General features: G+C 36.8%; 1 protein-coding gene across 1 annotated transcript in view; it reads right to left on the reverse strand.

Moving 5' to 3' along the window:
• Window positions 1-24,574, reverse strand: part of LOC104570475 (uncharacterized) — a 29,331-nt gene extending 4,757 nt beyond the window's left edge. Inside the window, exons 1-29 of the mRNA XM_088540358.1 lie at window positions 24,415-24,574; window positions 23,052-23,620; window positions 21,922-21,942; window positions 21,096-21,155; window positions 20,688-20,741; window positions 20,371-20,415; window positions 19,391-19,417; window positions 19,086-19,130; window positions 18,555-18,599; window positions 17,902-17,955; window positions 16,647-16,715; window positions 15,932-16,000; window positions 14,371-14,439; window positions 11,949-12,017; window positions 11,453-11,521; window positions 11,301-11,369; window positions 10,124-10,192; window positions 8,880-8,951; window positions 8,162-8,230; window positions 7,171-7,242; window positions 6,205-6,273; window positions 5,778-5,846; window positions 4,848-4,916; window positions 4,327-4,395; window positions 3,575-3,643; window positions 2,412-2,480; window positions 1,599-1,667; window positions 683-763; window positions 25-60 (exon numbers count right to left, since the gene is read on the reverse strand). Of these exons, the coding sequence (XP_088396484.1) occupies window positions 25-60; window positions 683-763; window positions 1,599-1,667; window positions 2,412-2,480; window positions 3,575-3,643; window positions 4,327-4,395; window positions 4,848-4,916; window positions 5,778-5,846; window positions 6,205-6,273; window positions 7,171-7,242; window positions 8,162-8,230; window positions 8,880-8,951; window positions 10,124-10,192; window positions 11,301-11,369; window positions 11,453-11,521; window positions 11,949-12,017; window positions 14,371-14,439; window positions 15,932-16,000; window positions 16,647-16,715; window positions 17,902-17,955; window positions 18,555-18,599; window positions 19,086-19,130; window positions 19,391-19,417; window positions 20,371-20,415; window positions 20,688-20,741; window positions 21,096-21,155; window positions 21,922-21,942; window positions 23,052-23,620; window positions 24,415-24,574 (2,376 nt within the window). The remainder of the gene's footprint in view (window positions 1-24; window positions 61-682; window positions 764-1,598; window positions 1,668-2,411; window positions 2,481-3,574; window positions 3,644-4,326; window positions 4,396-4,847; window positions 4,917-5,777; window positions 5,847-6,204; window positions 6,274-7,170; window positions 7,243-8,161; window positions 8,231-8,879; window positions 8,952-10,123; window positions 10,193-11,300; window positions 11,370-11,452; window positions 11,522-11,948; window positions 12,018-14,370; window positions 14,440-15,931; window positions 16,001-16,646; window positions 16,716-17,901; window positions 17,956-18,554; window positions 18,600-19,085; window positions 19,131-19,390; window positions 19,418-20,370; window positions 20,416-20,687; window positions 20,742-21,095; window positions 21,156-21,921; window positions 21,943-23,051; window positions 23,621-24,414) is intronic.
• Between the last annotated feature and the right edge of the window lie 2,600 nt (window positions 24,575-27,174).

Here is a 27,174-nt window from a genome sequence, read left to right on the forward strand (position 1 = left end):
GGATTTATAATAGGATTTGCTTACTGTTAGACCTTGCTCTCCCTTTGGTCCAGTTTTGCCCTGCAACAGAGATCATTAATTTAGCCATTGCAATTAGTAACACTGTAGTTCAGAATGTGTCTTCAGTGGTGCCATAATTAAAGTATTTAGCAATTAAGAACTTTTTCTTTAAAACATGGTGTTTATGTGCATATAATTTCTATAGCCTCCTAAGATGATGAGGTGTCTACAGGATGAATTAGATTAGTTCAGGTCTCCCATTGATTCTATGTTAGAAAGGGAGAATTTGTGCAATTTTTTCCCATCTATTATCCTGTGCAATGGTGTTCATGTATCCTTACTTAATTGTACGCAAATGTCAGAGCAAAAGGGCACCACAGTTTCCTGTCCAGCTTTTTCAAACTTGCCCATCAGCAGAAGTTCCCATTTTGCTGTGTTCATCAGCTTTGAGGCGTCTGAGCCAAGGTTATTTGGTAACTACAGTTAGAATTTGCGTAGTTTTATCTTTAAAATGGTGATTGATTTTCACTAAGGAATTGTGGTGCTCATGGAAATATCTTCTTTATACTTTTAAAGCTTTTCATAGTTTCATTTTCTTAAGCATTTCCAAGGCATATTACATATACAGCAAAAACACACATTATTGCTAAACTGTTTTAAAAAATGAACATGATAAACTCACAGGTTCTCCAGATAAACCAGGGTCACCCAAGTTGCCTTTTTCTCCTTTTTTGCCCCTTTCACCTGTAGCTCCTCGATCTCCCTTTAAAAACATGTAGGTAATTGGAGAGAAAGTGTAAGTCAGAGTTACTATTCCCTTCTACCTGTCTCTGTTAAATTCACCTTCAGCTTCTGAGAAAACTTAGAAATCTTTGTTTAGAGACTCTTTAAAAAAATCACTTATTTATGAATTTCATGAATATCTGGTACTACTGATTATGCATTTTTATATAAAAAGTAACTGAAGCAATTTGAACAATGAACCATCACAAGCAGGTTCACGCAGAGAGGGGGGTTTCATGAGATATTGCATGATGGAAGTGAATATCTGTTTGAGAAAAATAAGGTAAGAATAGGGAAATGAGAAGAAAGACAAAGAAATAGTCAGAATGAGTAATGGGAATAGTCATTCTGAGAAACTTTTGGCCGGAAAAGGTGTTGGGAATAGCAAAGAAAGGAATTAGCTTCTGATTTGGGTTCTACAAGGCTAAGGAAATAAGACCTTGTTTACTTTTTGTGTATTGATGTGCTCGTATCCAAAAACTGATTTAAACAGTTATTTCTCCTCCTTTTATCATCAATGTGTGCCCCAAATTTTGCATAACTGCATAGATAAAAGGAAGGCAACAATTTTACATATCTAAATTTCTTTTTTATTGTGGTAGGCAAGCCTCATATGATATTAAGCTATGCAACACTGAAAATGGTGCTACTCTAAAACACTAAATTGATCATGGAAAAGGCTTAGCTTTTCTTAAATTCCATGAACTTTAGTAGAACTGTTTTTTCCCTGTTAGCAGAATTCTTGTGTCTTCGAATGAGCGTCTTTAATATGTTGGCTGGGGTCCCAGATATTATCTCAGATTTAGATATCATACCTTCTGTCCCAAAAGTCCTTCTCCAGGAGGCCCTCGGGGTCCTGGCATTCCTTGAATTCCTTGTTCTCCCTAATGATAATCCATGTAGTGATATTAACCCTTTGTAGTCATTCATTATGGGTTAATTTTAAATGTTTAATGAGAAGGTGTTTCAGACTGCATTTTAACAAGTGTGTGAATCACCTGATACAATGCAACATCTAACTTTACTGTTTTTCTCAAATAATTCAATAGTATGTCTGCTAAAAAGAGAAAAAAACAAAAACGCACGGTCATTGTCTGTTTCATGTGAGAGAGATCTTGTGCTCTCTCTCTCTCCCATCTCGTTTTATCTTTCCTGTTTTTCCATTCTTACTGCTGACTTTTTATTTTCTTCTGATATATGCTTATATAAATGTGCAAAACACAAATGAAAAGGAATATTACACAAGGGGACTCTTTCTCAGAGTCAGCAGTTCAGATAACTAGTTCAAACCATTTCCATTGGGATGACAGGTTGGGAAGAGGGGAAATACTTTTTTTCTTTTGGTTCATTTTGTACGTTTATTTCCTTCACAAAAGATGTTCCAGCTCCCTCCTTCTTTAGTGCACATACATCCTTGGGCTTGTTTACAGCAGTAGAGACAGAACATAATTTGTAGATATTCATGTTATCCTTTTAATTTTTAAACTACAGGTTCTGTCATATAAGAAAATGAATAACATGAAATCTTTCTTAATTCCTTAATACTGTGAAGTCAGATTCACAGTATTCCTTAATACTGTGAAGTCTGTGAGCACAGATTAAGGACTGAAGATACTGAGTCTTTTTACCTTAATTCCCTGAATACCTTCACCGGGAGGTCCCAGAGATCCAGGTGGCCCTGGGCGACCCATAGTTCCCTGGGGAGAAACTCCGTATAAATAAATATGATTAAACACATGAGAATATATATAATATTTATTAATTACAAAAATACATAACAAATTGTTTTACCACAGTGCAATTTTCTGTCACTTCTCTACTGCATGGATATCCTTCTAGAAGTAGTCACAGAAAGATTGATCTTTGTGACAAAAAAGATTTTTAAGCCTTTATCAGACTAATTAAATCCAGTTTATGCTTCAAAGGAGCCACTGAAGGTTAGTTTTCATTGAGTAAGAATCACCTTGCTAATAGGGATGAACACTGCACTGAAGGATGGATTGTATTGATGGGATATATGGAATCAACTATGATTTGAGTGGATTATTATTTCCTAAATGGTATGGCATCTTTCATTATCACTAAGCTTCACAGTAAGACCAACGAACTTATGTGGAATTGTAAATTAACAGCATGTGTTAGTTATAAGCTTGCTTTTAAAAGAGCACTAAAAAAGTACTCCAGTTTCATGGTATTCATAGAGAAATAACCCACACTTGCACAGTTCAATATTTATTTAATAGTTACATTGCCATTCAAGTATCCCTACATGAAATTCTTGACTTCCTTATATGTAAGGATCGTATGTAAATGCTATATCCTGAGCCAAGCACAGCCTGAGACATTGCTTAGCCATTGACCTAGCTTTCATGTCAACATGAGTTGAATTTCTGGGACCTACAGGCCACACTATGCAGGGTAATACATTACTATGTTGCAAAATGTTTGCATTTGACCCTGTCTAGCTCTTTTACATTTAGATTCTAAAGCAATACTTCTGTTTTTTATGGGCTTCTAGAGCTGAGCTGTGGGAGGGCAAGAGCTGTATATTTGCTGCTTTTTATAATGAAACATTGCTTTCTGTATTTAATTTTTTTTCAGACATTGTTATAATGTATATTTTGATTATATAAATATTTAAAAGTCACTGTGTTCCTTAGCTATCTTATTGATGGTATTAGCTGTTTCTGGTGAATGGAAAAGATGCCCACACACACATATATAATATAATATATTGTTTTGCTTTTTTATTTAAAAGACAAAGGTAGACATAATTGTTTAAATGGCTTACTTTTGGTCCTGGCAGTCCTTCACCTGGGGCACCTGGGAGACCAATTGGTCCTCTACTGCCTGGATCACCCTGAAAGTTAATACTTAAAAAATAAGTAGTGAATAACAAAGTTTAATTTGTCTCTAGAATTCCTGGTGTCTCCTGTACCCAAATAGGATAAAGAGACAGGAGAAACATTGAAAAGCACAGTGCAACTGCAAACAATGTTAAACCTTGATTACTGAAGGCCAGACAAGGTATTTGGGAAAAACAGTGGCTAGAAATCTGAACATACCTAAGACATGATTTCTAAGGTCATATAACCAGTATTTGCATAAGAATTACAATTTACTTGTTGCAAAATGATCTCCAGTTCCCCAAAGCCAACAAAAGTCTTTTGCTTCCTGCTCATCAGAGTTGATTCAGGCTGTTGCTGTTCAATACCGAATTTTTCTTATCAGTACCTTAAGATGGCCGGGAGTTTGATGAGAGTGGAGAAAAGATAGCAATCCTTTTTAAGGAATGCTGAATATGCTTAAATAGCTTTCCTGTATAAATCTAGTAATCTAGTCAATCTAATAATCGGCATCAAATAAGTTCTGAAGTGAAACTTGAAGATCTTCTGTGTGGTCTAGCTTTATAAATTGATGAGTAAATCAAAATTAGGTTAAAACAGTATTTTTACTGTGACCTTTCAGTAGGAATTACATTTGCATGTAGTAGGGTATACACCCTAGTTTTACATTTACTTTTCTAAAATTTGAGGTTTGTACCTTAGGTCCTGGTAATCCAACTCCATCAGGGCCTTGTTCACCCGGAGTTCCAGGAAGGCCTGGCAAGCCCTGAAATTAAATGCACAGGTAGGCTATTAATTTAATTTAAGGCTATGCTGACTGACCGTTGACTGAATGCATTTGTAAACAATATGGCTAGTATCTTGAATACATTTTCTGTTAGTGGGATCACAGTTGGCACTGGCATGCGGTTGTGTGCCATGCAAGAGACTTTCCTGTGTGTTTCAGGCCAGAGGATCTTGGTGTAGAGAGGCAGGTGCAAAATCAGCCCTGGCATCAGACTGAACATATGTATCAGGAAGGATTACAAATACATCAAATTCCAATTTCTATTTTGACATTCATGAATTTTTATTCCTCAGTGTGATAATTGCATGCACAAATACAGTTGTCTTTAGCATAGATAAGCACTAAATTCACCAAATTTGCCTGACTCAGCAATGTTCTTGGGTCTCTGTCACCTCACAGGTATGACACATAAAAAGTCCCTATAAACTTACAGTTGGACCTGGATAACCATCCCCTTTTGGCCCAAAGGGTCCCGGAGGTCCTGGAAGGCCGCGTTCACCCTGGCAAAGGCAGAAGAAAAGCTGAGGAGAATTCCATTACAATTGCTGGCAAGGAGTTTTACATGAAAGTTCAATTTCTTTGGGAAGCACATACAGTAAGTTGATTTTCTCTCTCATGTATTTTACCTTCTGAATGATTATTGTAATTATTTATCCTAGACTAAAATTGGAATATTGGATAATCAGAAACTCACTTCTAAGACTAATTTGAGTCTTTTTCAGGAATTCTGTCTGTTGTTATCTGTGGTCTGTATATAAGAAGGAATGACTTCAACCCCATTCCCCATATTTTTAATCACCATTATTATCATTACATGTGAGAGATGAACCCATTTTGTCAGGCCGCCAAAAGACTAGCATAGAGACTGAGTTGCTTTGTAGCTGTTTTAGGTAATGTCCATAACTGAAGCATAATGTCCATAAACTGCAGCAGAGCAGTGGACTTGCTTCTGCACATGCCGGAGAAAACTTTTTTTCTAATTTTTTTCCAGTTTATTTTGAGAAACTGTTTTATATGTCATAGGTTTCTTGGTGCTTAGCTAAACATCAACCCAGCAAAAGGTGAACATAGTTAATGATGAGACAATCTTGGAGTAGTACTTAAGGCAAGTCCTTACAAATTAGCTACACTTTCATCATCATCTTTTTCTACTAAAAGGATCTGTTCTCATACTGCTAGTTTACCCATGTCCTGATTCTTCCTGGAGTCTGTGTAATGCAGGCTCTTTTTACTCTGCCAACATTATATGACATATGTAATAAGAATAATTGAATACTTTGCCATCGTAAATAATTTCCTGTTTTTTTCATTGAAATCCTGCCTTCTTCAGTCTGAAATGAGTTTATCATTTTATGAGTTACCTTTGCCCCAGGAAGCCCAAACCCTGGTTCTCCAACTGGCCCAGCAAGACCAGGCAATCCAATATCACCCTGCAGTGGAGAAAATGTAATGCTTACTGTTGTATTTTGTTAGAAACCAAGCAGTGGGTTTTTTTAGAGTTTAAAAAATAAATAAATAAGTACATAAACATGAAAAGCAGAAGACAGGAATCGTTTTGATACAGAAAGATATCCAAAAAATTGATATATCAGGTAAACCACACCTCAAGCCAGCAATTAGTACTGGAGCATTATAGTAACTAGCCTGGGTACGTTCTGCTCATAGGAAAAAAAGCTTTAGATAACCTCATATGGCTGACACAATTGGCACTTTCTATTAATAGCATGGCCGACTTCATAGATTTCATGCTGTGTTTATGAACCCAAGGAATTGGAGTGTGGGTGTTACCTTTGGTCCAGGCACAGCTCTTCCGGGAGGGCCTGGCATTCCAAAACGTCCTGGCACACCAGGCTCTCCCTGCAGTGAAGGAGCAAGAGCAAAAACAATGGAGTTTTTTCTTTGAGTGGACAAACACATCTTTTGAAGAAAACATGTGTGGAACAATTTATAATATTTCATTAAAAGTCTATTATAATTCTTATTATTCTAATAATACTGTATCTTGAATAAAATCTAACTATTGCAACTGAAATGCTGACTATCATAATTCTGATATATCAATACAAATGGCATTCTTCTCAGCCACTGAATAAATATATGTTATTGGAAACCCTCTTCTTAGTCTACCATGTCCAGCACTCAAGAGTTTCAGTCCTGTTTTCTAGGTATACTAGAAATATAATATTCTAAGTATGCTAGAAAATACATGGAAATCATGTATTTTTCCATTAGAATAGATTTTTTAAAATACTATTTTAAGTATATTTTTGTAATTCTTTTTCTTTTAGCCCATTTTTCTGTGTATAAATAGCAAAAGACTGCATAAGAAGTCAGAGGATGGACCTGGAGTAGTAGTTCTCTTATTTACAGTAGCTGTTTGTATAGAAACTTTTAAGTCCATAAAAGAATACCACTCATAAGCTAGTTCAAGGAAAATAAAGTCTTGTAACGTATGTATATTCCAGGCATCATGCTGTTTTACCAAATATTTTAGCATAAAAGTACAAATATTAGTGTCCCTTAATTTCAAAAATATATGTTGATCTCTTAGCAAGATGCACCATAGACCCACATAAACATCTAGAAACACTTTTTAAAACTTCAAAATTCACTATCTTGCTTCCCCTTTAGCTTTTAAAATAAATATTTTTCTAAGAAGCACATTCATACTAGGTTAGTTGTTTTTGAGATCTAGAATAAAGAATTTTGACGTCAAGGGGCTATTTTGCAGGCATAATGTGTTGAAAAACATACCTTAGCTCCTGCAGGGCCAGGCATTCCTGTTGGTCCTGTTAATCCACGTATTCCTCTCTGACCTGGATCTCCCTGCCAAAATGGAGAAGACATGTCATACACTTGTACTTGTCCAGTTTTGAATTTGCACACTTACAACTAGATAGCTCAAATTTAAGTGACTTAACAATTAATATTATGAAAAAAACAATACACAAAAGGAGTTGATTGCTTCTTTGCAGCTGAAGAATCAAGTTGTTAACACAAAATAGATATTATTTAAAAGCAGTAAAAAAGTTCACTCAAAGGTAGTCTTCTGTATTCAAAGCCAGATATATTAGAAACAGGGTCACTCAACTGATGACAATATTCTGTCTGATTGATCAGCTTAGATTTCCAGGTAAAACAGGCTAAGCATATATAATATAAAGTTTGTAAAGAGATAACTGCTAATTAAGTACATTATTGTGCTGTAATCATTACAACAAAAATGAAATATGTGAGTCCAGAATCACTCTGCAAGAGTTCCAGTACAGTATTTTTTTTTTATTTATTTCCTGCAACGTTATCTGCATCTATTCTCTACAAGGTAATTTTAAAACAGATGGATGCTTTGATTTTCCTTCCTTCAGTCAGATCAAGTGTCCCAGCAAAAAATCAATAACTCTTTTTGGATTGCTGGGACAAAACACTGTCATAGGTACTGGGAATTGTGAACCATGGGACTGTTATGCTGTCTGTTTCTAGCATTTCTGAGTAGGATGTCCTGGATATTTTTTTTTTTTTAATTATTATTAGAAAAGTTATTGTTGCTGTTTTAGGCTGAGATTGATAGAAACTGCAATAATTCACTTTTAGAAATCCTCTTTAGCCTGTTCTTCAAAGTCTATTTTTTCAATATTATATTTGTCGTCCCTCCACCCCCCCCAAAAAAAAGGTGAAAATCTTGACAAAGCTATTCCTGAAGCATTACAATTTCCAATTTTAGCTTTAGTAAAAAAACAATTCTCACCTTCTCCCCCTGTATTCCAGTCCCTGGAGCACCTTCAGGACCTCTGAGACCCGGCAGTCCTGGTTCACCCTGTAATGGAAAAGTTAAAGCAGCACTTCAGAGGGTTTTAGAGACATCGTGCAAGATAAACTCTGCATTCAATTGAATACAGTCATTAAAATCACAGACTTTTCTAAATTAATGGCAAAACTCCATTGATATTGGGACCGTTGACATTAGAGGGCCCACATTTTTCTTTCAGTATTCAGAAATAATCACTGTAAACGTGGGGCGGAAAGCATGGAGTTAGCATGTTCCTCAAGTGCTCACTGAGCACTGAATATATGATCTTTAAATATAGTAGCATGTTCCCTAAGAGCTCACCGAACACTTTGAGAATCTTTAAATATATGGGCTTTCTGGTACTAGAAGATCACCAAGGTCTAAGGCTATGAAAAGTTGCTTGTAGTCATTTTCATGATCATCCTACTGAGTTACAGGGAATTTGGAGGATTAACAAACAAAAACAGTAATGACTGTGAACAGGATAAGAGACAACCACTCTCCTTTTAAAAAAAAAAAAAAAACACTCGCCAAAAGAATAGTTTTTTAATAAATATCCATGCTCCTTTTCCCTGTATCCATGAAAACCCTCTCTTCTTGGTTTAGATGTCAGCAGTGGGTGAGCTGAGGAATGCTCAGGGAGAAAGAGGCAGTCTGCAGAGAGAGATGGACAAACCTTTTGTCCAGGGGCTCCATCTTCTCCAGGAAGACCAGGCAGACCTGCGAGTCCTGAAAGGCCTGGCTCACCCTGGCATCAATAAAAAGTAAGTCCTTCTATTAAATACATATTTGGTATTGTTCTTGCTTTGAATCAAGAAAATCTATTTTTAAAGAGCTGCTAAATTTTATATGTATATTTATGGCAAAATTTTAAGAATATGAGCCCAAATCTTGCAGCTTTTATATAAAGACAATAATTCCCATGTGTCACACAGAAATGGAAAGAGAGATGACCTGGAATTTCCCAGTCTATTATTGTTGGAACTGTGCATTTTATCTATGCAATTAATATTGCATGCTATCATTTTATTAAGTAGCAACATCTATAGTATATACAAGATATAGCTGACTGCAACAAGATGATTCACATTCTGCTGGTGAAAAATCAGAGTAAATCCACTAAGTAGTAGAATTAACCTCATCTTATTTACATAAGGCTCAAGACCTTGATTTGGTTTTAGTTTAAATGGGATCATTGGAGGTCCAATGGGTTCACTCAGCATTACTATGTTTTGTGAAATTAAATAAACTAAATAATTTCTTTCTTCTTTCAATCCCTTTCTCAAATCCCTAATCATGAAAGTTTATTTTGAGCCATTATCATATTTTATGTTAATATGGCTGTTAATGACACAGGAACTGTTTGACATCTTGATCCCTTTAGCACAAACATAATCTGGTTACAGTTTCCTGCTTACTCCAAGCAAGTGTGCTGCTTTCTGTTTAGTAGCACAGCTTGCTTACCTTGCCAAGGTGTGAGAGAGTAGCTGTGGCTCTGTTTATGCCCTGTGCTTCTGTGCAAAAAAGGAAGGAGCAGCACAATTACTGTTGTTCAGTGCTTTTTTTTTTCCTCGTCAGCTCTCGTTATAGTTTAGCTTGTGCTCAGGATTGCCACTTCTGACAGCTGTTTAATATTCTGGACGATTGTGTGGATAGACTTGTAGATGAGCTGTTTGCAACACTGACCTGACCATGGGGCAGCTGTACCAAAAGATTCCATCATGATAATCTTGCAGACTTTCTATGGAGTTGGTTATTTTAAATGATTCTATTTCTGGAGATTACTCAGAGTCCATGTTGAAAATTTTAAAGACCAAGGAGTCTAAAGTCTATTTGTAAACCTATTTAACTGCCTACAGAAAGACTATTCAAAAAAAACTGAAGTTTAAATAAATAATAATACCTCTATCAACAATGTACCTTAGAACCAGGTTCTCCAATACCTCTTTCTCCTGGTACACCAGTCTCTCCTGGCAAGCCTTGTTCGCCCTTAAGTAGAAAAATAAAGTTTAAAGAGCTTTCTCACAGAAAGGATATGAAAGATTGCCTACAGTTAAAAGAAGATTATTTGGTGTGATAATTGTCTTAAATGTGATGGGTTGAGCACCGTGTAATGAAGGTCGAAAATCTCCAGGTCCCTCCCTTCGCATATTTTGAGCTATCACCAAAAAATTGTTGGTAGCAATGACTAATGCTGTAAATCTCCAATTAATATGTTCCCATGAATGTTTCTCACCAAAGTAGCTGGCATTTCAACAGCATATTTAACATCCATAGACAGTTTGTCCTCTGCTTTCTTTGTACTAGGATCTTTAATCCACTTATACCTCTAGCTTCCTTTACTATTCTTTAGTAACTTTCATGCATTCAAAGCTTTATCTGACACCTTTTTTTCAGAAAATCATTTTAAATCTCCATCCTAAACACTTGAAGGGTGACCCCTTTCACTAACAGTTCTGTCTTGTGCAAACCTGTCGAGGATAAATTATTCTGATAGTTTTCCTTCAGCAAAGGTAGTCTTAGTTAATACCTTGGACTGTTGTTAACTGTGAGATTCACAACATATGCAAAATCAGATAAGGCAATAGGCAGTAGGAGAAGGAATCCAGACAGTCTGTAAGCTATGTATATATTTTTCTGAAATAGAAACAGTGCAGTGATGATAAAAGTTGTCCTTGAAATTTTGGTACTCTGCTTTGCCAAACACAAATACTTCTTGTGGGTGAAGTGAAATTCATTCCTTGGGCCTGCACCTGATTTGAGGAAGCTGCAAGCCCGAAGCAGACACCCCTTGCTGTGGCAACATTTCAAAGTAATCTGTTCACTGGCTCATATCCAGCCCCTAGAGGTTCTGTGGTGAGTCAAGCCAAAACCTAAATAGATGGCTGTAGCATAGGTTTATCAAGGGTTTTTATTGGAGTAGAATCTTAATAATAGGAATTTAATAACACTCATGAAGGAAGTAAAGCAGCTAAGGCATTATTTAGATTGGTCTTCATCTCTTTAACAAGTATGATCATGAGACAAATGATTTCTTAACCAGGAAACATGGCAGTAAATGCAGAATGGTAGCTCTTACTTCAGAAAATTCCCTAACCTTTGGTCCAGGAAGTCCCTGTCCCGGTAGTCCTCTGGAACCAGGAGATCCTTTTGGGCCTTCCAATCCCTGAAATGATAATTTGACTGATTATTGAAACTAAAATACTCTCCATTATTACACACTTTGCTGGGGGGAAATCAAAACTTTACCTTCTCTCCTTGAATTCCAATGCCAGGTAGTCCAATTGGCCCAGGTAAACCAGGAAGGCCAAATTCACCCTGGTAAACAAAACATAACTGCCTAGTTGTCTAAAGGTACATAAACAATCTGGAACAGCTCCTATATTAGTATATATTGACTTAATCTCTCTTGAAGTCAGTAGATGATCTGGCCTTATATTTATTGTTTATGTATTTATTTCCTGGTGGTTCAGTTGTTGCAGACAACTGCCAGTCTCTTTTTTTTTTTTCCATCTAAACCTTATCTTTCCCATAGAATCAGTTGCTTTTTGCAACATTTTCCGTTTTAATATGAAGAGAACAGGTTGAACAGTTTATGAGCTATAAATGTCTTCACAAAACACAGCATTGTCTTGGATCTATTGTGGGTGCCTTGTTTCATTACATCTTTTGTAGTCAATATCCACCCTTGTATGTATGAGATTTATTGGCACATTGTTCGTTCTCTGACATATTTATTACTCACCTTTTCACCTTTTATGCTGATGCCTGGAAGTCCACGAGGGCCTTTTGGCCCATCAAAACCACGCTCTCCCTACATGAAAAAATAATACGGCATTAATCATGTAAAAACATAACTGATTGCTCTGAAGCAACTACAGAGACTTTTTGCTTTGTCACGAAGACAACCAAAACCATAAAAACAAGAAAGTAGTGCCTGGATCTATTTTTCAGAATACCAAGGAGTGTCAGCAGAGCTGACTTCTCTCAGTAGTCTGATAGTTTAATCTCATACGGGGATCAGGATCTGGCTTTACCAGAATAAAGCCTGGGCCAAACTAATCTGTTGTAAAGTGTATTTGTAAATGTCACTGTCTTTCTAAATATTTTTTGAAAAAAACAGTGGTCTTGGGGAAAACACAGATTACTGATAAGGAAAAAAATAATTGGCCTTTCTTGTATTGCTGTTGGCAAAACATGTAGAGACAGTTCACTTGTGTAAGTTGTCAAAGACACTCAACTCAATAAAGCTACGATCCAGATGGATTTTATCTCCTTGGTATCCAATTCCCTCATTTTACATTTGACTGGGATATATCATATGGCTTTCTGTTTAAAATAGCATTTCTTACTCCTGATGCTGTAGAATATCTGCTTTCTTTTTGCTGAGCTTCTAGCAAAAGAAAACACACTGTACTAAAAGAAAGCAACTGTACAATTTGCTTTAAATTAACAAGTCACTTTCTTAAATATGTGAGAGAGCTGACATACTTGGCAGCCATTTATAGAATTAGATGTATGTATTTATAGACTCTGTTGATACATGTTTGCCCTCAGATCACATTTGGCTGTAAAAAGTAGTCCCTTTTTTTTTTTTTTTTTTTTTTGTAGAATCAAATGTTTGAATGCTGCTGGCAGAATTCCACTTTGATTAATTTATGTTACCTATCTCAACTGCTCAATATTTTAAGTTAAATTATATATTCTTCCATACATGATCCCACTGTGCAGTGTTGCTGTGCGTTACTAGCTGTCATGTTTCTTTCCACATGTATTGGGATTTCAGTGGTGGAGGAGTTATTTCTAAATTTAGCTTGTTTAAATCCTTTGTTCTGTTTTTAGGGATAAAATGTCTTATGCAAATACAAACGATCAACAGTTATGTTAGATAACTTGCATTCCTAAAACATATGCTGATTGCTTCAAGTGATCGTGTTGCTTGCAGCACTTGAATTTAAACCCATCTCACTGCAGTATTTTGAAAAGCAAAAATCTATTATTTTTAGTAAAGGGATTGCTGATTACTTCATTTGTGAATATTTTTTATTGCTTTTCCAACCCAAATTGGCTTGATATGTATAAAATGCCTTGTATGTATAAAAATGAATGCATTCATTGCACAGATATGTGGGAGAGAGGAACTCTAGCAATTTTGTCTCCCCATAAGCCAGCTCTCTGCCTGGGACTGTATGCCTGGTAACATTTTTAAAGCTCTGTTAAAATGGAAGAATTCACCACATGCAGGCAAGGTGTGGATATTAAGAAGCCAGATAGGAGGATTTTGTGCAATATAGTGATTTTTACTACTATAAGATGATTTTTTTTAAAAATAGTAACCACTTACCCTGGGGAGTTCCCAGTGAGGGAGTTAATTCTTAAGTTCCATTTGAAACTGTGATAATCAAGAAAAAGCTACATAGAAGGCCACGGAGAGAATCTATTTCAGGGCAGACAGTAGAAGTTAGGAAACTCTTCTGAATCCTTGTCTAGATTGTGTCAGTTATCGGTTTAGCTTATGTACATATTGTGTTGTTTTGTTACTGTAACCAAAGGTCAAAGTCAGAGCTCAGTTTAGGAGTTGGTTTTCAGTGGCGGCAAAAAGAGCAAGTGGATCCTTTCAACTAGTTATGAGTGCTACATTCATTTCTTTCCACTGTGTTTGGAAATTAGAAACAGCAGCTTCCTTTTCCCACACACTGAATTCAGACTTGTGCTAAACTGCATAAACTAATGGCCAAGATATTTATGAAGCTTGGAAGACTGTCTTCAAAAAAAAAGATCAAAGATACCTGCATAAAAGCATTTAGAAAACAACAACAAAAAAGCCTTTTTTATTCACCAGAAGGATCACTTTTGTAATTGTTTATGTAAAGTTAGATGCTTGAGGCTATTGTGAAACTAAATCTGGAATTCTTTCCTGGCTTATGTCTTGCAAGTCGAATGTCAAAGGAATTAAATACTGGCTTTACAGGCACTGAAGGGGTAGCTGTGCCTAGAGGTCATGTTTGAACATGATTTCCATGATATTATACTGGATTAATTAGTTATAAATTTTAGTGTTACTTTATAAAGTAATTTCTCAGATTCACTTGTGTGTTATGGACTTGTTTTGGTACGCACTCATTTAATGGTGACCCTCTGGTCTTAGGTCCCTTCTGTTGCTGTACCTTTGCTCCTGGAAGCCCTTCTCCTGGTAAACCTCTTTCTCCTTGAATACCTTGTGGTCCTTGAGGCCCCTGTTGACATAAGTTTAAAATGGCCTAGAATATATATTAATCATGCAAATCAAAGCAATGTGTTCTGTGTCATTGTTGGTTTAAAGCAGGTCTTTGAGGTGTGTAGTTATAAACTGTTAAAAATAACACAGTAATATGATATTCACATAGAATCAGTGAAGAGCATTCTGGCCTGCAGCTATAACAAGGCATACAAGATTACTTTTCTGGTTACTTATGAATCGCAGATTATATAGTTTAACATACTTTATATGTTTTAAATCTTCACGTCCTAGACTGTTCTTTGGTTTACAAATTGTTACTAACCCTTACCAATATATCAGTATAACCATGAGAGACAAAGAGAGGGAGATTAAGGGCCACACAGAGCAGATGGAAGCAAATCTAGCTGTAGAGAGATTTGACTCTAATTGATAAATCGCAGAATGGCAGCAGGTTTCATTCTGTATAGCCTAAGTATGCTTGAAAATGGTCCTGTGCACAGCTTTAGAAAAATACTATATACTTAGATAAAGCTATCTGCACTTAATTCTTGTCTGTGCTGTTACTCAAGAGACTCAGGAAGCACCACTGCCCCATTCTGAATGGCTGTCATCACTGATCTAATTAGCAGTGATGATCTCTTTAGAACTCCTTCGAAAAGAAGAGCTCCTTCCCCTCTAGTAGGGTATTTTTAAACAGGATTAAGATGAGTCGCTTCTCTCATGAAATATCTTTTTTATGAAAGAACCTTTTTGATTTATTATATATCATATATATATATAATATCTGGTATTATATATATATTTTTCTTGCTGATAGTGAAAGGCTATCTGTAAAAATAAAAGAAAGAAAATGGAAATAATTCCCATTATAGTTGCTGTAGGGCTCTCTTGATCAACTGAAGAGAATTCAGTCTGCTGTACTGTAAGTAACTTGCAAAAAGGTGCTGACTAGCACTTTGAAAAAAAGGAACAGTAATATTGGCATACTGGTTTTCCAAATTCTCTCTAATATGTTGAGTAAGTGTCAGGAGGAGGATGGTAATACTGTTCAAATTCTGGTGCCTCTTACACAACCTGAATGTCTCCAGGGGAGTTCTTTAGCTATAGCTGTTCATAATGCTGCAATGGTTGAAATGCAATCTCTTCCTCAAATGCATGCTCATGCAAATGCTCTAAGGGTACTGAAAAGCAGTCAACTAAGAAGTTAGAAGTTGTGTTTTTTAATATATCAAGGAACCATTTGTTTATATATTTATTGGATTTTGCAATAGATGCCAGTTTTCATAGGAAACCTGTAGACTAAGATACTTCAAAGCCTTTGGAAGCATTCCATATTTGGTAAACAAAATGGCAAACAGATTACTTTGTATATAAGAAAGGCAGAATTAGTGGAAGGATTGAAAAGAGATAGTATTGTTTAAGTCACACATGTCCTGTTTTAGCAGGGAAAATTTGGAGTTTTTTCTTTCTGACCACCTTTTCCTTAACTGATTAACAAAATGACATACCACAAGTCCTGGCTCACCAACTCCTGGTGGGCCAGCAGGGCCTGGTCTTCCTGTCAAGCCGGTGTCGCCCTTCAAACAAAGATGTGTTTTGAAAAATCCTGATTTAGGTTTCTGTATGTGTGCAGCACGTAACAATGCATCAAACATCCTTTATTTTAAATACCTAATGTATGAGAATACAGAAAGGGCAGAGAAAATCTTAGTATTCTCAGACCCATGCAGCTCACAAGACCCAGCAGATGGGTGCTGTTTCATAGCATTAAGGACAGCATCATTTCTCTTTTTGAGGTAGCATAATGCTGAATTTAAAGGGTTAATTATTGTCAAGTACCCAATATTCTAGTTATTGCCCTCTTCCAAGAAATCAGCATTTCCCAGAAAAGAAATACATTTGTTTTCTTTATGCCAGTAATCCAAGCCAACAAACACATTTTACATGGGGCATTTTTTGTTTAAGACTGTGTATATCTAGCCACACCCCTTGGATTGAGTTATACCAACTATAAAAACTATGGTAAAAAAAATAGCTTTAAAGTACATATTTTAAAATGTACTTTTTAAAGTTTGACCAAAATCCAAAGGACCTATCAAATTTCATAAAAATAGCATTTTGAGTCTTTAAGTTTCTCATGTCCCATCAAGTATATCTCAGCTGCCTCAGTTTTTGCTCTTATCCTAAAATACATGTAATATAGAAGATGACAGCTGCTTATACCTTTGGACCTGGCACTCCTATTCCAGTCTCTCCAGGCAAGCCAGGTGGCCCAGGGAGACCTCTTTCACCCTTTCCAAAAAATAAGAAAAGAAACAAATCTGCTTGTAAACTGATGTTTAGGAAAAAAACAATTTAAGTCATTTTGTTGAACAAGAATAGATTTTGAAACTCATTTTCTATATAGGCTGAATATTTTAGGCCACCGGAATTGTCTTACAAAACACTTAATCTGTGGCCTTTTTCATTGGTTTAAAATTCCCTTTTAGAGCACTGATATTTGCCATACAAAGTGATACCAGGTACAAAAGAAAAAAAATATTGTTTCATGTCAGACATAACAGGCTTTTACAACTGCTGTAGCCTGTTTCTCAGCAGAATACTCCTTTTGGTAGCTGAAGAACCCATTAGCCTTATATGAATTATTCAGTTTATTTTTTTTCCCCAGAAGCAAAGTATAATTGTGCTCTCTCAACGAAGTTCCCATAGTTATCTAAAATACACAGTATAACCAATGATGTCTGCACTTCCTGTTAAGCTAGTGCTATAGGGAGAAGGCAGCATGGAAACTTGTGCACACACAGAATCAAGTCATCTGCATTGGTTTCCTGGAATTTTTAATGGTGTAAATGAGAAGTAAATCCATCAAAAAGTAAGGATTTAATAAATGTAAATCATATGTTTTACTGACCTCCTCCTCCCTCACCTTCCTCCTTTTTAAAGGAGACATGAGCTCGTAAAAAAGCACTGGGTGATTTCCATAGATATCGCAGAAGGCCCCTTGCAAGACTGTGTCCTAAATTTCATTCCTTTAGGTGGCATTTAGATATCTTTGGCTTGAGTAAATAGTGGAACTACTGATGTGCAGCCCTAGGATTTTTAGAGATAATGTGTGATTTCAAGAGAAAAGGTTGAGATCCCAGGCAGAATTTTTGCCTGGCACTTTGGGAAAAAAATAAATAAATTGGAAACTGAACAAATAGATAAATAATCTGATCATCACTTAAAATATGATGCTGCCATATTTTAAGTGTTTATGAAAGAAGAATGGAGTAAGATCTGGACCTGAATCCAAATACTAAGAGTAAGAATAACTTTCTTAGAAATCTCTTAGGATATGAAGAGCCTATGATTTCCTAGAAATCTAACATTTAACTACATCCTCTAAGAGAAAGGTATTAAAAAAAAAAAAAAAGGTTGGTAAGCTGTACTTATGCTTTTTAACATTAAAAGGGAAGAGAAATCATGCAGTTCTTGCCTTTGATCCTTGTAGGCCTTCTGGCCCTGTTTCTCCAGGTTGTCCTTGTGGACCCTATTTAAACAGAAAAGGTCTCATTAAAACCTCTTTAAGCTTCAAGAAAATAGCACTTGAAAATGTATCTCTAAAAACACTTCTAAACATTATTCAAACTCTGCTTTCAGATGGCTATATAGATTTAGTAATTCATCTTCATCTGAAGCTAGGTTTGATCATAATGGAAGATAATTTGGTTCTCCCTTTATTTGAATAGAGAAAATGTACAGTCAAAGATTTCCCAATCTTTGAGGGGCTAGGCTTTTTGTTCTCCAATCAGAGCATTGGGATGAAAAGAGAGTAAAGTACTTCTGGGTACTACTACTGTGAGATAAGAAAAGAAGATAGTTAAACACTATGAATAGCAAATTAATGATTTTGTTTTTAAATTAACTGTATTTGCTGCAGTGATTGTGACTGAATGAACTATAAGAAGGATTTAATTGTCCAGACTCCAAATTCTTGTTAAAGTTGTGGTTTAGGAAGGTATGTATTGGATGCCTCCAACTCAGTGGCTCAAGAGCTATATGAAAGTTGTGATCTGATACAATTTCTGAGCTTTAAACCCCAGGAAACCAGATATGGTTGTAGGGTTTGTTTGTTTGTTTTGTTTTTACCTGCAGCCCTGTTGTTCCTTGGGGACCAGCTGGACCTTCAGGACCCTGAAAGGGAAGTGGTGGGAGTGGGGGGGAAAAAGTACCTGTAGGTATATTACATATGGTCAAACTTCTAATATCTTTTTACTATGTGATATAATTCAGTTATTTTATATTAAAATAAAATGAAAAAAAATACAGAAGCATACCAAACGTCAAGTAAATATTTCTAAAATGGACTGTGGCAATCAAAATGTAAAGTAAAAATGAATGGAGGTCACTATTTAGAGACTTCTTCTAATAAAGTCAGCTAGAGTTTTGACGTTGTAAATAGGCTTAAGCCCAAGAGAAATCTCACTAAAATATAGAAGGAGCTGAGGTATAGTATCCTTGCTCACTTCATTCTTTAAAACTGTGAGCTGTTATCTCCTCCAGCCTGAGAAATAATATTCACCTTAAATCAATCACTGTGGTTATTATTCAGGTAAGTGTATTTTTTCTGTATTTTAAGTAGTTTCCCGAAACTTTTTTCTTCCTGAAAGTTTTACTTACTCTGTCTCCTTTTATGCCTGGGATTCCACATTCACCTCTTTCACCCTTAAAAGAAAGAGTAATAAATATTCATGAGATATATTGACTATTTCATTACGTGCTTTCGTTGAAAGATATGACCTAAAGGATGTACTGTAGCAATGGTGTTGTAAGTTCATTCGGAACGGGATCTATCTTCAGTTAGAGCACCTGGTAAGATGATGTTCTAGTTTATCACTAACATTCACTAGATGTATAGCACTATACATAATAATAACAACATAAATTATCAATATGTAAGCAGAAATTTTGGCTAAAAGTAGTACCTTCTCTCCTTTATATCCAGATTTCCCCTGGAAAAATAAAAAAAAAAAAGGAAAGGGATTGTAAGGATAAATTACCCTGATTAAAGTATGTGAAAACTGACCCTATTAAACAAGATATAACTCCATACTCACTTTAGAAAAAACAACATTTTAGGTTCTAATGAACAGTTAGGTAGAAAAATGGAATCCGATCAACGTGGCACTTTGACCATAAATATTACAGCTACTGGTCACGATAAATGCTGTTATATGTGCAAACAGATCTTACATAAGTATCATTTTAGACTGGGATCTTGATTATGTAAAACAGATCAGCTACTATTAATATCTGTGTCTTAGTGGGAAGTGTACTAAAATAAGGTGCCAGGAAAAAAAGGATGGCTGACTAACTAAAAAGGATGTAGTGACTGAAAAGGATATATTGAATGAATAAAAAAAACGGAGTAAAATTATTAATATACAAAATAATCCAGAATCAGGCTCTTGGAGACTAATTCTGCACTTATCTCCTATATGTCACACTCAACAGTGTCTTTACTATTACACATTGGATTCTGAAGTTCAGGATGGGGTTATAAACTTTGCTTCTGATGAGGAAACACACTGCTATGTCCTGCTTGCAGATAAAGTCTCTATTTGTCAAGTGAAAAAAATCAAAACTGACCCCTGGAAAGACAGGCAGACTGTATTGTTCTTAGATTATCATATCTTCCATACTTTTTAGACTGACTGTGCATTACCAGGGAGGTCTTTTTTAGATCAAACAAGTAGGAATTATTCCCTTTCTTTAAGGAATGATAATGTTTTCAGTTCTTCATATTGTTAATCATTAGCTGGTAAACCAGAATTGAAACAAAAATCTCTTGCTATTATAAAGTTTGTTTGTTTATTTTAAAAAACATGGTGCCTTTTCTTTAAAGTATATGAACACTGCTGACTGACAAAACAGAGGAAACTTTTTTTTTTTTTTTTTTTTTTACCTCTTTTCCATCTCTTCCTGGGATTCCATTAAGACCTGCCTCCCCCTGTAAATAATCCAATATTGAAATCAGTAACATCAGGAAGAGGTATGTTGCCCTTTTTATCTCAGAAACATACTAGCCCCATCTTTTTATTCTCTAATGAAATATATGGCAGATATAAAGGTTCTTTGCAAAGTGATATTTTATCTTTACTACAGCAAAAACAGTGTAGATTTCAGAAATTCATAGATGCCCATAAAAGGGCACTATTAGGGTAGTCTTTGTGTAGTAACAAATTACAGAATTTATTTCCTAAATCTTAAAAGTATTATCACCTTTGCTCCTTTCAGGCCTGGAAGTCCGTCATCCCCAGTGCGACCCTTTTTGCCCTAGAAATAGCAAAACAAACAAGGAAACAAAAAAATCCCTTCAGTCAGTCAAATAAGTTTATTTGACAATATAGAGGGTATACTTTTTTTCATTTAGCTTTTTGTTTTCTGTGATTTTTTTAAATCTTTGTAATTACCATACAAGTAATTACCATGGTAAGTACCATCTTGAAATAGGACTTCTACGAACAGCAGGACCAGCTCAGTTAGACAACAAATTTTTTCTTTATCTTTACTATTAAAATAAAAATGTTAATGGATTTTTGATGAAAATATGGTCATATGTTTATATATCTTGATTTACACTGTATATCAGTTGTCAATAAAAGGAAAGAAAAAGTGACAGCTACTTACAGCAGGCCCAGGAAGACCTCTTTCCCCCTTCTCACAGTTACATATGGCAGCCTGCAGGCACTTTGAATGAAAAGAGTTCAGGAGATTTTAATGGAAGAGAGAGAAAACATCAGCATTGTTTTTTCATTTTCTGGAGGCTTGCTCCAAGACCATCATGAAGAAGGTTATGTTTACACATTTTACAGAAATCTTTTTAGCGTCAATTTACCACTTATCAGGAATGTGGCCTCCTACTCTCCAAAATTTATATCATGCCTCCTCCTGAAATTTCAGGCATCCTATTAATGCTTTTACTTCTAAACTCCTCACAAGGTCAATTTATTGTATGCTGTGTGATTGTAGAACACTCATCCACTCCTAGTCACTGTAAAGATAATCAGAACAATGGGGTAATAAAGACCTTTTGGGCCCTTATTCCACTTTATTCCAGTGCATGCAGGATACAGCGTAGCCTAGCCCTAGCAATATCTATAATTAACAAATTAAAGCTGTCTTGCAAGTACACCAACATGCAGTTTTACTTGTGGACAATCCTATTGAATTGAACATATTACTGAATATATTAATAACTCTTTAAGCTACTGATTTTCTTGAATTATATTGAATTGATATCTTTAATTTCTGGAGATCTTCAAAACCCGCATGGATGCAGTCCTGTGCCATGTGACCCTGCGTTTGCAGGGGGGTTGGACTAGATGACCTCTAGAGGTCCCTTCCAACCTTAAGCATTCCATGATTCTATGATTCTGTATTTCTACAGAATAATCTATGTCCGTGAGAATATGTTAAGCAGTAGGTCTGGACCCCCTGCTCCCAAAATACTTACTTCTTCCTCAGCCAGATCTTCCTGTGAAGACAAATATTTGAAAAACATAAGAAACAAAAGGTCATGATCCAGCTCTACAGGAAGAATAGTGAAAGATGTTAAAATCATTTGTTTCAGCAGTTAGTTAATTAAAGTCATGGATTAAAATACTGGCTAACATGAATTAAGCTTTAATTTATGTAAAACAAATTATATCAATCTTTCCATTCTAAAAATAATGTAAATCTTTTTGAATGCTATTACAGATTGTTGATGACGTAAATCACTGACTCTTCCTGTCCAACAACAATTTGATACATTTACAATGGCAAGCAAACCTAAGACAACATAGTTAGCCAGACAGATAGGAACAATACAGCCAAGAACAATATTTTTTTTCCAAAGTGCTGTCTGGGAAAAAAAAAAAGATGATCGTATTATGCATACTGTTAGGCTAAACAAAATGAGAACTATTAGTTCTCTTTGTGCAATGGTCAGATCAGGACTTCGTCCACAACTTGTGCCACTTATCCCACTGGGGTAGGAGATGGCTCTATTTCTCCTGCTTAATGTTTTCTTAAAATGTTTTTTTAATGCTTTTTAAGTCCTTTTTTTTTAAAAAAAAATCAAGTTGATGTGCTTAAAAAACACACGCCAGCTCAGCTTAGGCCTTTCTTCCTGGTTATGTGACAGACTTTCTATGGCAATTTAAAGATGTCTGTGACCAAATTCAGACTTGATCTAAATAGATAGGTCCTTTAAGGTCTACAAATCTATTTTTACTTTTGCCAGAGCTGCATTTTTTTTAGTACAGGGGCCAAAGTTGTATTCCTTACTTCCACAGAAGGAAGCACTAGAGTGTTAAAATTGCTAATTCTTTTAAGAAGCTTTAAAATACCTTTCTTAGAGGGATAAACAGATAAAAATAATGCACTGATTAACATATCTGAGTTAAATTCTGTTCTGGCTTCAGTGTTTTGGCTGGGAAGATTTGTGTGGTGGAAAAGGGAGAGAAAAGAAACCTGTGCTTTAACATAGTGGTTTTATGATGAACTTCAGCACTTAAAAGCACTAACATTTGGCAGTATTGGGATTAAAGCAATTTTTTACCTATGCTCCTCTGAAGTTCCCAAACCTCACTCCATACATACCATTTCCTTGAGAACCTTCTGCACAGTTCCTTTGTCCTGGAGGTTGAAAACGAACTTGGATGCTGGGACACTGGCCAGGAGCCGGAGCTTGGCAGCATTGCCAGCCTCCTCAGCCACTCTGGTAATTCCCATTGTGAAGAACACAATTCCTTGATGTTTAGCATCTGCTGTAGCTGCAAAGATATCTGGGTTTCTTGGATGATCTACTCCGTCCGTGAAGAGTAAAGTTACCTTCACACTGCCTGGAGACCCTTCAGTCATGTAGAGCTGCGTGAGGTTAGTTATAGCATATGTTGTATAGGTACCATGACCTATGTAGGTGATGGGAGCAATGTGGGATTTGAATGCTTCAGGACCTTTCCAGTCCCGGAAAGTTTGTTCTGTGGAAACAGTGCTGCTATACTGGAGTAAGGCCATTCTCCAGCTGAGACTACGTCCAGAACTAAGCTGCAGACTTTTCATTCTGTCTACTGTTTCTAATACAAATTTTTTTTGTTGTTCATGATTGTAGTCCTTAGCACTTTCAGAGCTGTCCAGTAAAAAAGCAATTTCCAGAATGCAGTCATCATCTAGAATAAACAGTTAGGTGAGTTGAGTGACTTCATACTAAAATGCATTCTACCATTGTATGTATTTTAGGATTCGAAAGTGGGAGTTGAATGACTGAAGTTTTAGAAAACATCTGTGTGACTCTCTCCTGAAGACATCACATGTATAGGCTTAAGAACTTCCTCCAGAGAAGATGCCCCAGGTAATAACAGAGTCCTGAAGGTGAGATGATTTCAAGAAATAAGGAATGTTGCAGTGGCATTTTTGTGCCATTCTGTCTTCTTACCTGGTATTACACTGAATATCCTACCAAGATAGGAACTGTGAAAGTGGGAGTAATCTACAAGAAGATGATTTTTACTGAATAAGACACTAGAAGAAGATTTGACAGAGCTAGATTTTGTCCCTGGTCCTGACACATCTAGTGACATTTAGTTTTCCAAGAGAGGGATCTTTCCTTGTATTCACTGGAGAACATTATTTCTAATCTACAATATATGGGCTGTTATTCTTGCAGTGACAGTAACAGTTGACCAATCAACAGCAAAACCCCCAAAGTTGTAAAAGACACTTCTGAATTACACAAAAGGGGAAGAAGAGGAAGGGAGGAAAAAGACAGATGTGCAAAATAAGGCAAGTGAAAATGTAGACTGAAACAAGACAAATTTGAATGGTGTCTATTAGAATCTTCAATTTGACCAGGTAGTCCAGAATCTTAATAAATGAATCAAGAAAAAAAAAGTAAAGCTATTATTTTAAAATAGAAATATGAATCAAGAAGAAAGTAAAGTTATTTTAAAATAGAAATATTCACCTTGGTCACTTGGGCTGGGGTATTTTTCTACTGTGTTTGACAGGATGTGTTTAGGTTTTACTCTTCTCAATCCATATCTTTTTCCTTCCCTGAGATTTTGTGCTGCTAAAAACTCATGGTGTCCGAGTATCCACAAAAGCCACCAGAATCTGAAGAACATTTTTTTTGTTCCCTGAACAACACGAAATAGGGATACATAAAATACATGACTTTGCAGTACAAGGACAATAAAACATCAGTTAGCTTTGCTTCTTTGACAGGTTGTGCAATACACTGTATTTTAAAATACAGTCCCTAAAAAAAGAGTTGTTTTGATAATGGTTTCTCCGAAATATCTAATAAATAATAAACAGAGACATACTAGGAGTGATTTTCAAGTATAGTGCATGTAGGTCTAGCACATGACAAACTGGAGACATTTTAAAAGCATTTTCAGTTCTCTCTTGCTTCTCAGGCAGCATGGGCTATGCCCATGGAAGAAGCTGCATCCTGAGAGACATTCACAGAGGTGCTGTTTTTAAACTGCCTTGCTTACAGCTGGCTGGGATAGAAGAAGAAAGCATGGAGTCAGACCTGAATTTGTTTCCCTTGTTTGCCTTCCCTCAAGAACTATTCTCAAGAAGTGCTTCCTTCTGCCCCCCGTGACAGTTCCTTATTCTTGGCTGTCTTACAGCAGAATGGTAATGGTTGTGTCGCCGGCATGCTGTCGAGGCCTGAATGCGTGTTCTGTGTGACCCTGGGGTGCGCGGGCACAGAGCGCTTAGCCCACTTTCCGATGCTCCCTTTAGACAGGACTTGTTTCTCCTGCCAAGTCTGAGCTACTTGTCCTGGGCTCCCACGTACAGCTGGAGCTCACAGGCTGCTCAGATATGAACACGTTTGTCACGTCGCGTTTCTGTTTCACTATCCTTTCCCTGCAAACTATTCCCAGGTAGATACAGCCTGTAGCAAAAGGACAGCTCAGTAGCAAGAATAAACCTGCCACGACCCTGCACTCTCTCTGAACATCTCTCAAAGAAGTGCCTAGCACAGCTGTGTGTGCAGGGCTTCTTAGCTCCAGCTAGTTGAGGGAAGGACATCTGGTGCCGTGGACAAAGAGGGGACAGTAGAGTCCTTACCTCGCTGCTCCGTGGCAAGAAACTCTGCGAAGAGGAAGGATGCTGCCTTGGACTCACTGGCAGTTGTCCTCCCTGTGCTGAATGCTCTGTGAGGGAAGGAGGGAGAAGCAAGGCTGTAAACTCCTGCAGGAATCGGTGTCAAGTGTCAAGAGGCAAGGAAAAAGGGGAAGAACAGTGCTTCTCACTCCCCCTTTTAGCTACCCCACCTTGTCTCCTCCCCTCCAGACTGCACACATGCATCCTGGCTTCTCTTTCTCCACTGCCATCGGTATACATAAATCCCCATCCATACTGGCACATGCAAACCACTGTCCTCACTGTAGAGCACCTTTCCAAACATGTTCACTCTGCTCTCCTGCCACCACCATGCACCTTTCACCCCATCCTTCTGTACATTTCTCACAATTTGGCAGCTTTCAGTACTGACTGTCATGTTTTCAACATTATCCCAGTGCTGCGTGTCTGTAGGATGCCTTTCAGACCTAAGTGAATCTCCCCATAATAAGGGATTCGCGTAGGTAGATCTGGGAGATTAAAGTATATGATGACCAGATTAATTCCATGTGCTACCATATACCATACAAACAGCCTGATTTTCACATGTGCTCAGTCCCAGAAGTTCCCCCACAGGTGAGTGACAGCCTAAACTTCTTAACCAAAGATGCCATTGAAACCTAAGTTAGGGGTAATGGATCATAGAATCATAGAATGTTTAAGGTTGGAAGGGAGCTCTAGAGATCATCTAGTCCAACCCCCCTGCACACGCAGGGTCACCTAGAGCACGTGGCACAGGACTGTGTCCAAGTGGGTTTCGAAGATCTCCGGAGAAGGAGAATCCACAACCTCTCTTGGCAACCTGTTCCAGTGGTCTGGCCCGCTCACTGTTAAGAAATTTGCCTTAAGTTCCTGTGGAACTTTTGATGCTTCAGTTTCTGGCTGTTTCCTCTAGTTCTGTCGGTGGCCACCACTGAAAAGAGGCCAGCACCATCCTCCTCACAGTCTTCCCTGAGGTACTTGTATACTGAAGGCCATCTCTAAAATCAATGATTGCATATTATCACTTAGTTTTTCAAACATCCTCAGCAAGCTTTTGCATTAGGAACAAACATAGTAAACAATGAGATTTCCACAGAAATACACAGTCGTCATTCTGTGGACCTGTCTTTTTCTACTTGCGTGCACTCAAAAAGGAGCTGGTACTAACCACTGACCTCTCCTTCCACCAGTTCAGGCTTCTCCTCATGTGACAGCCACAGCCAAGGAGACTGAGAGGGCTCTGAGAAAGCAGCTACAGTTTCAAATTAAATAGGTGAGAGAGCTTCTTATCAGACATAGGGCTGCTACATTTGCAGCAGTGGTTCTAGCTCTGTTTTACAGTCTTCATCTTTGCCAGTAATTAGTGCTACAATTGGTGAACTAGGATAGCTGAAGTGCACATCTTCATACTGTGTGGCTGCTCGTGCTTATCCTCTCAGATACAGCTGTCTGTGCTGCACAGTTACACTGCAGAAAGAATATCGTTTCAAGGTTGTAGGGGTGCATGATTATTTCTATTAAGCCACTTTTGATTTCCCATGCTTATAAGTGACATAGGTAGATTTTGGTTAAGACAAGGAAGGAAAATAGACTTTTTTTTTTTTTT

This window comes from Tinamus guttatus, unplaced genomic scaffold, assembly GCF_059628265.1.
Source record: "Tinamus guttatus ecotype Peru unplaced genomic scaffold, ASM5962826v1 Tinamus_guttatus_pri_ptg000060l, whole genome shotgun sequence".
Lineage (NCBI taxonomy): Eukaryota > Metazoa > Chordata > Aves > Tinamiformes > Tinamidae > Tinamus > Tinamus guttatus.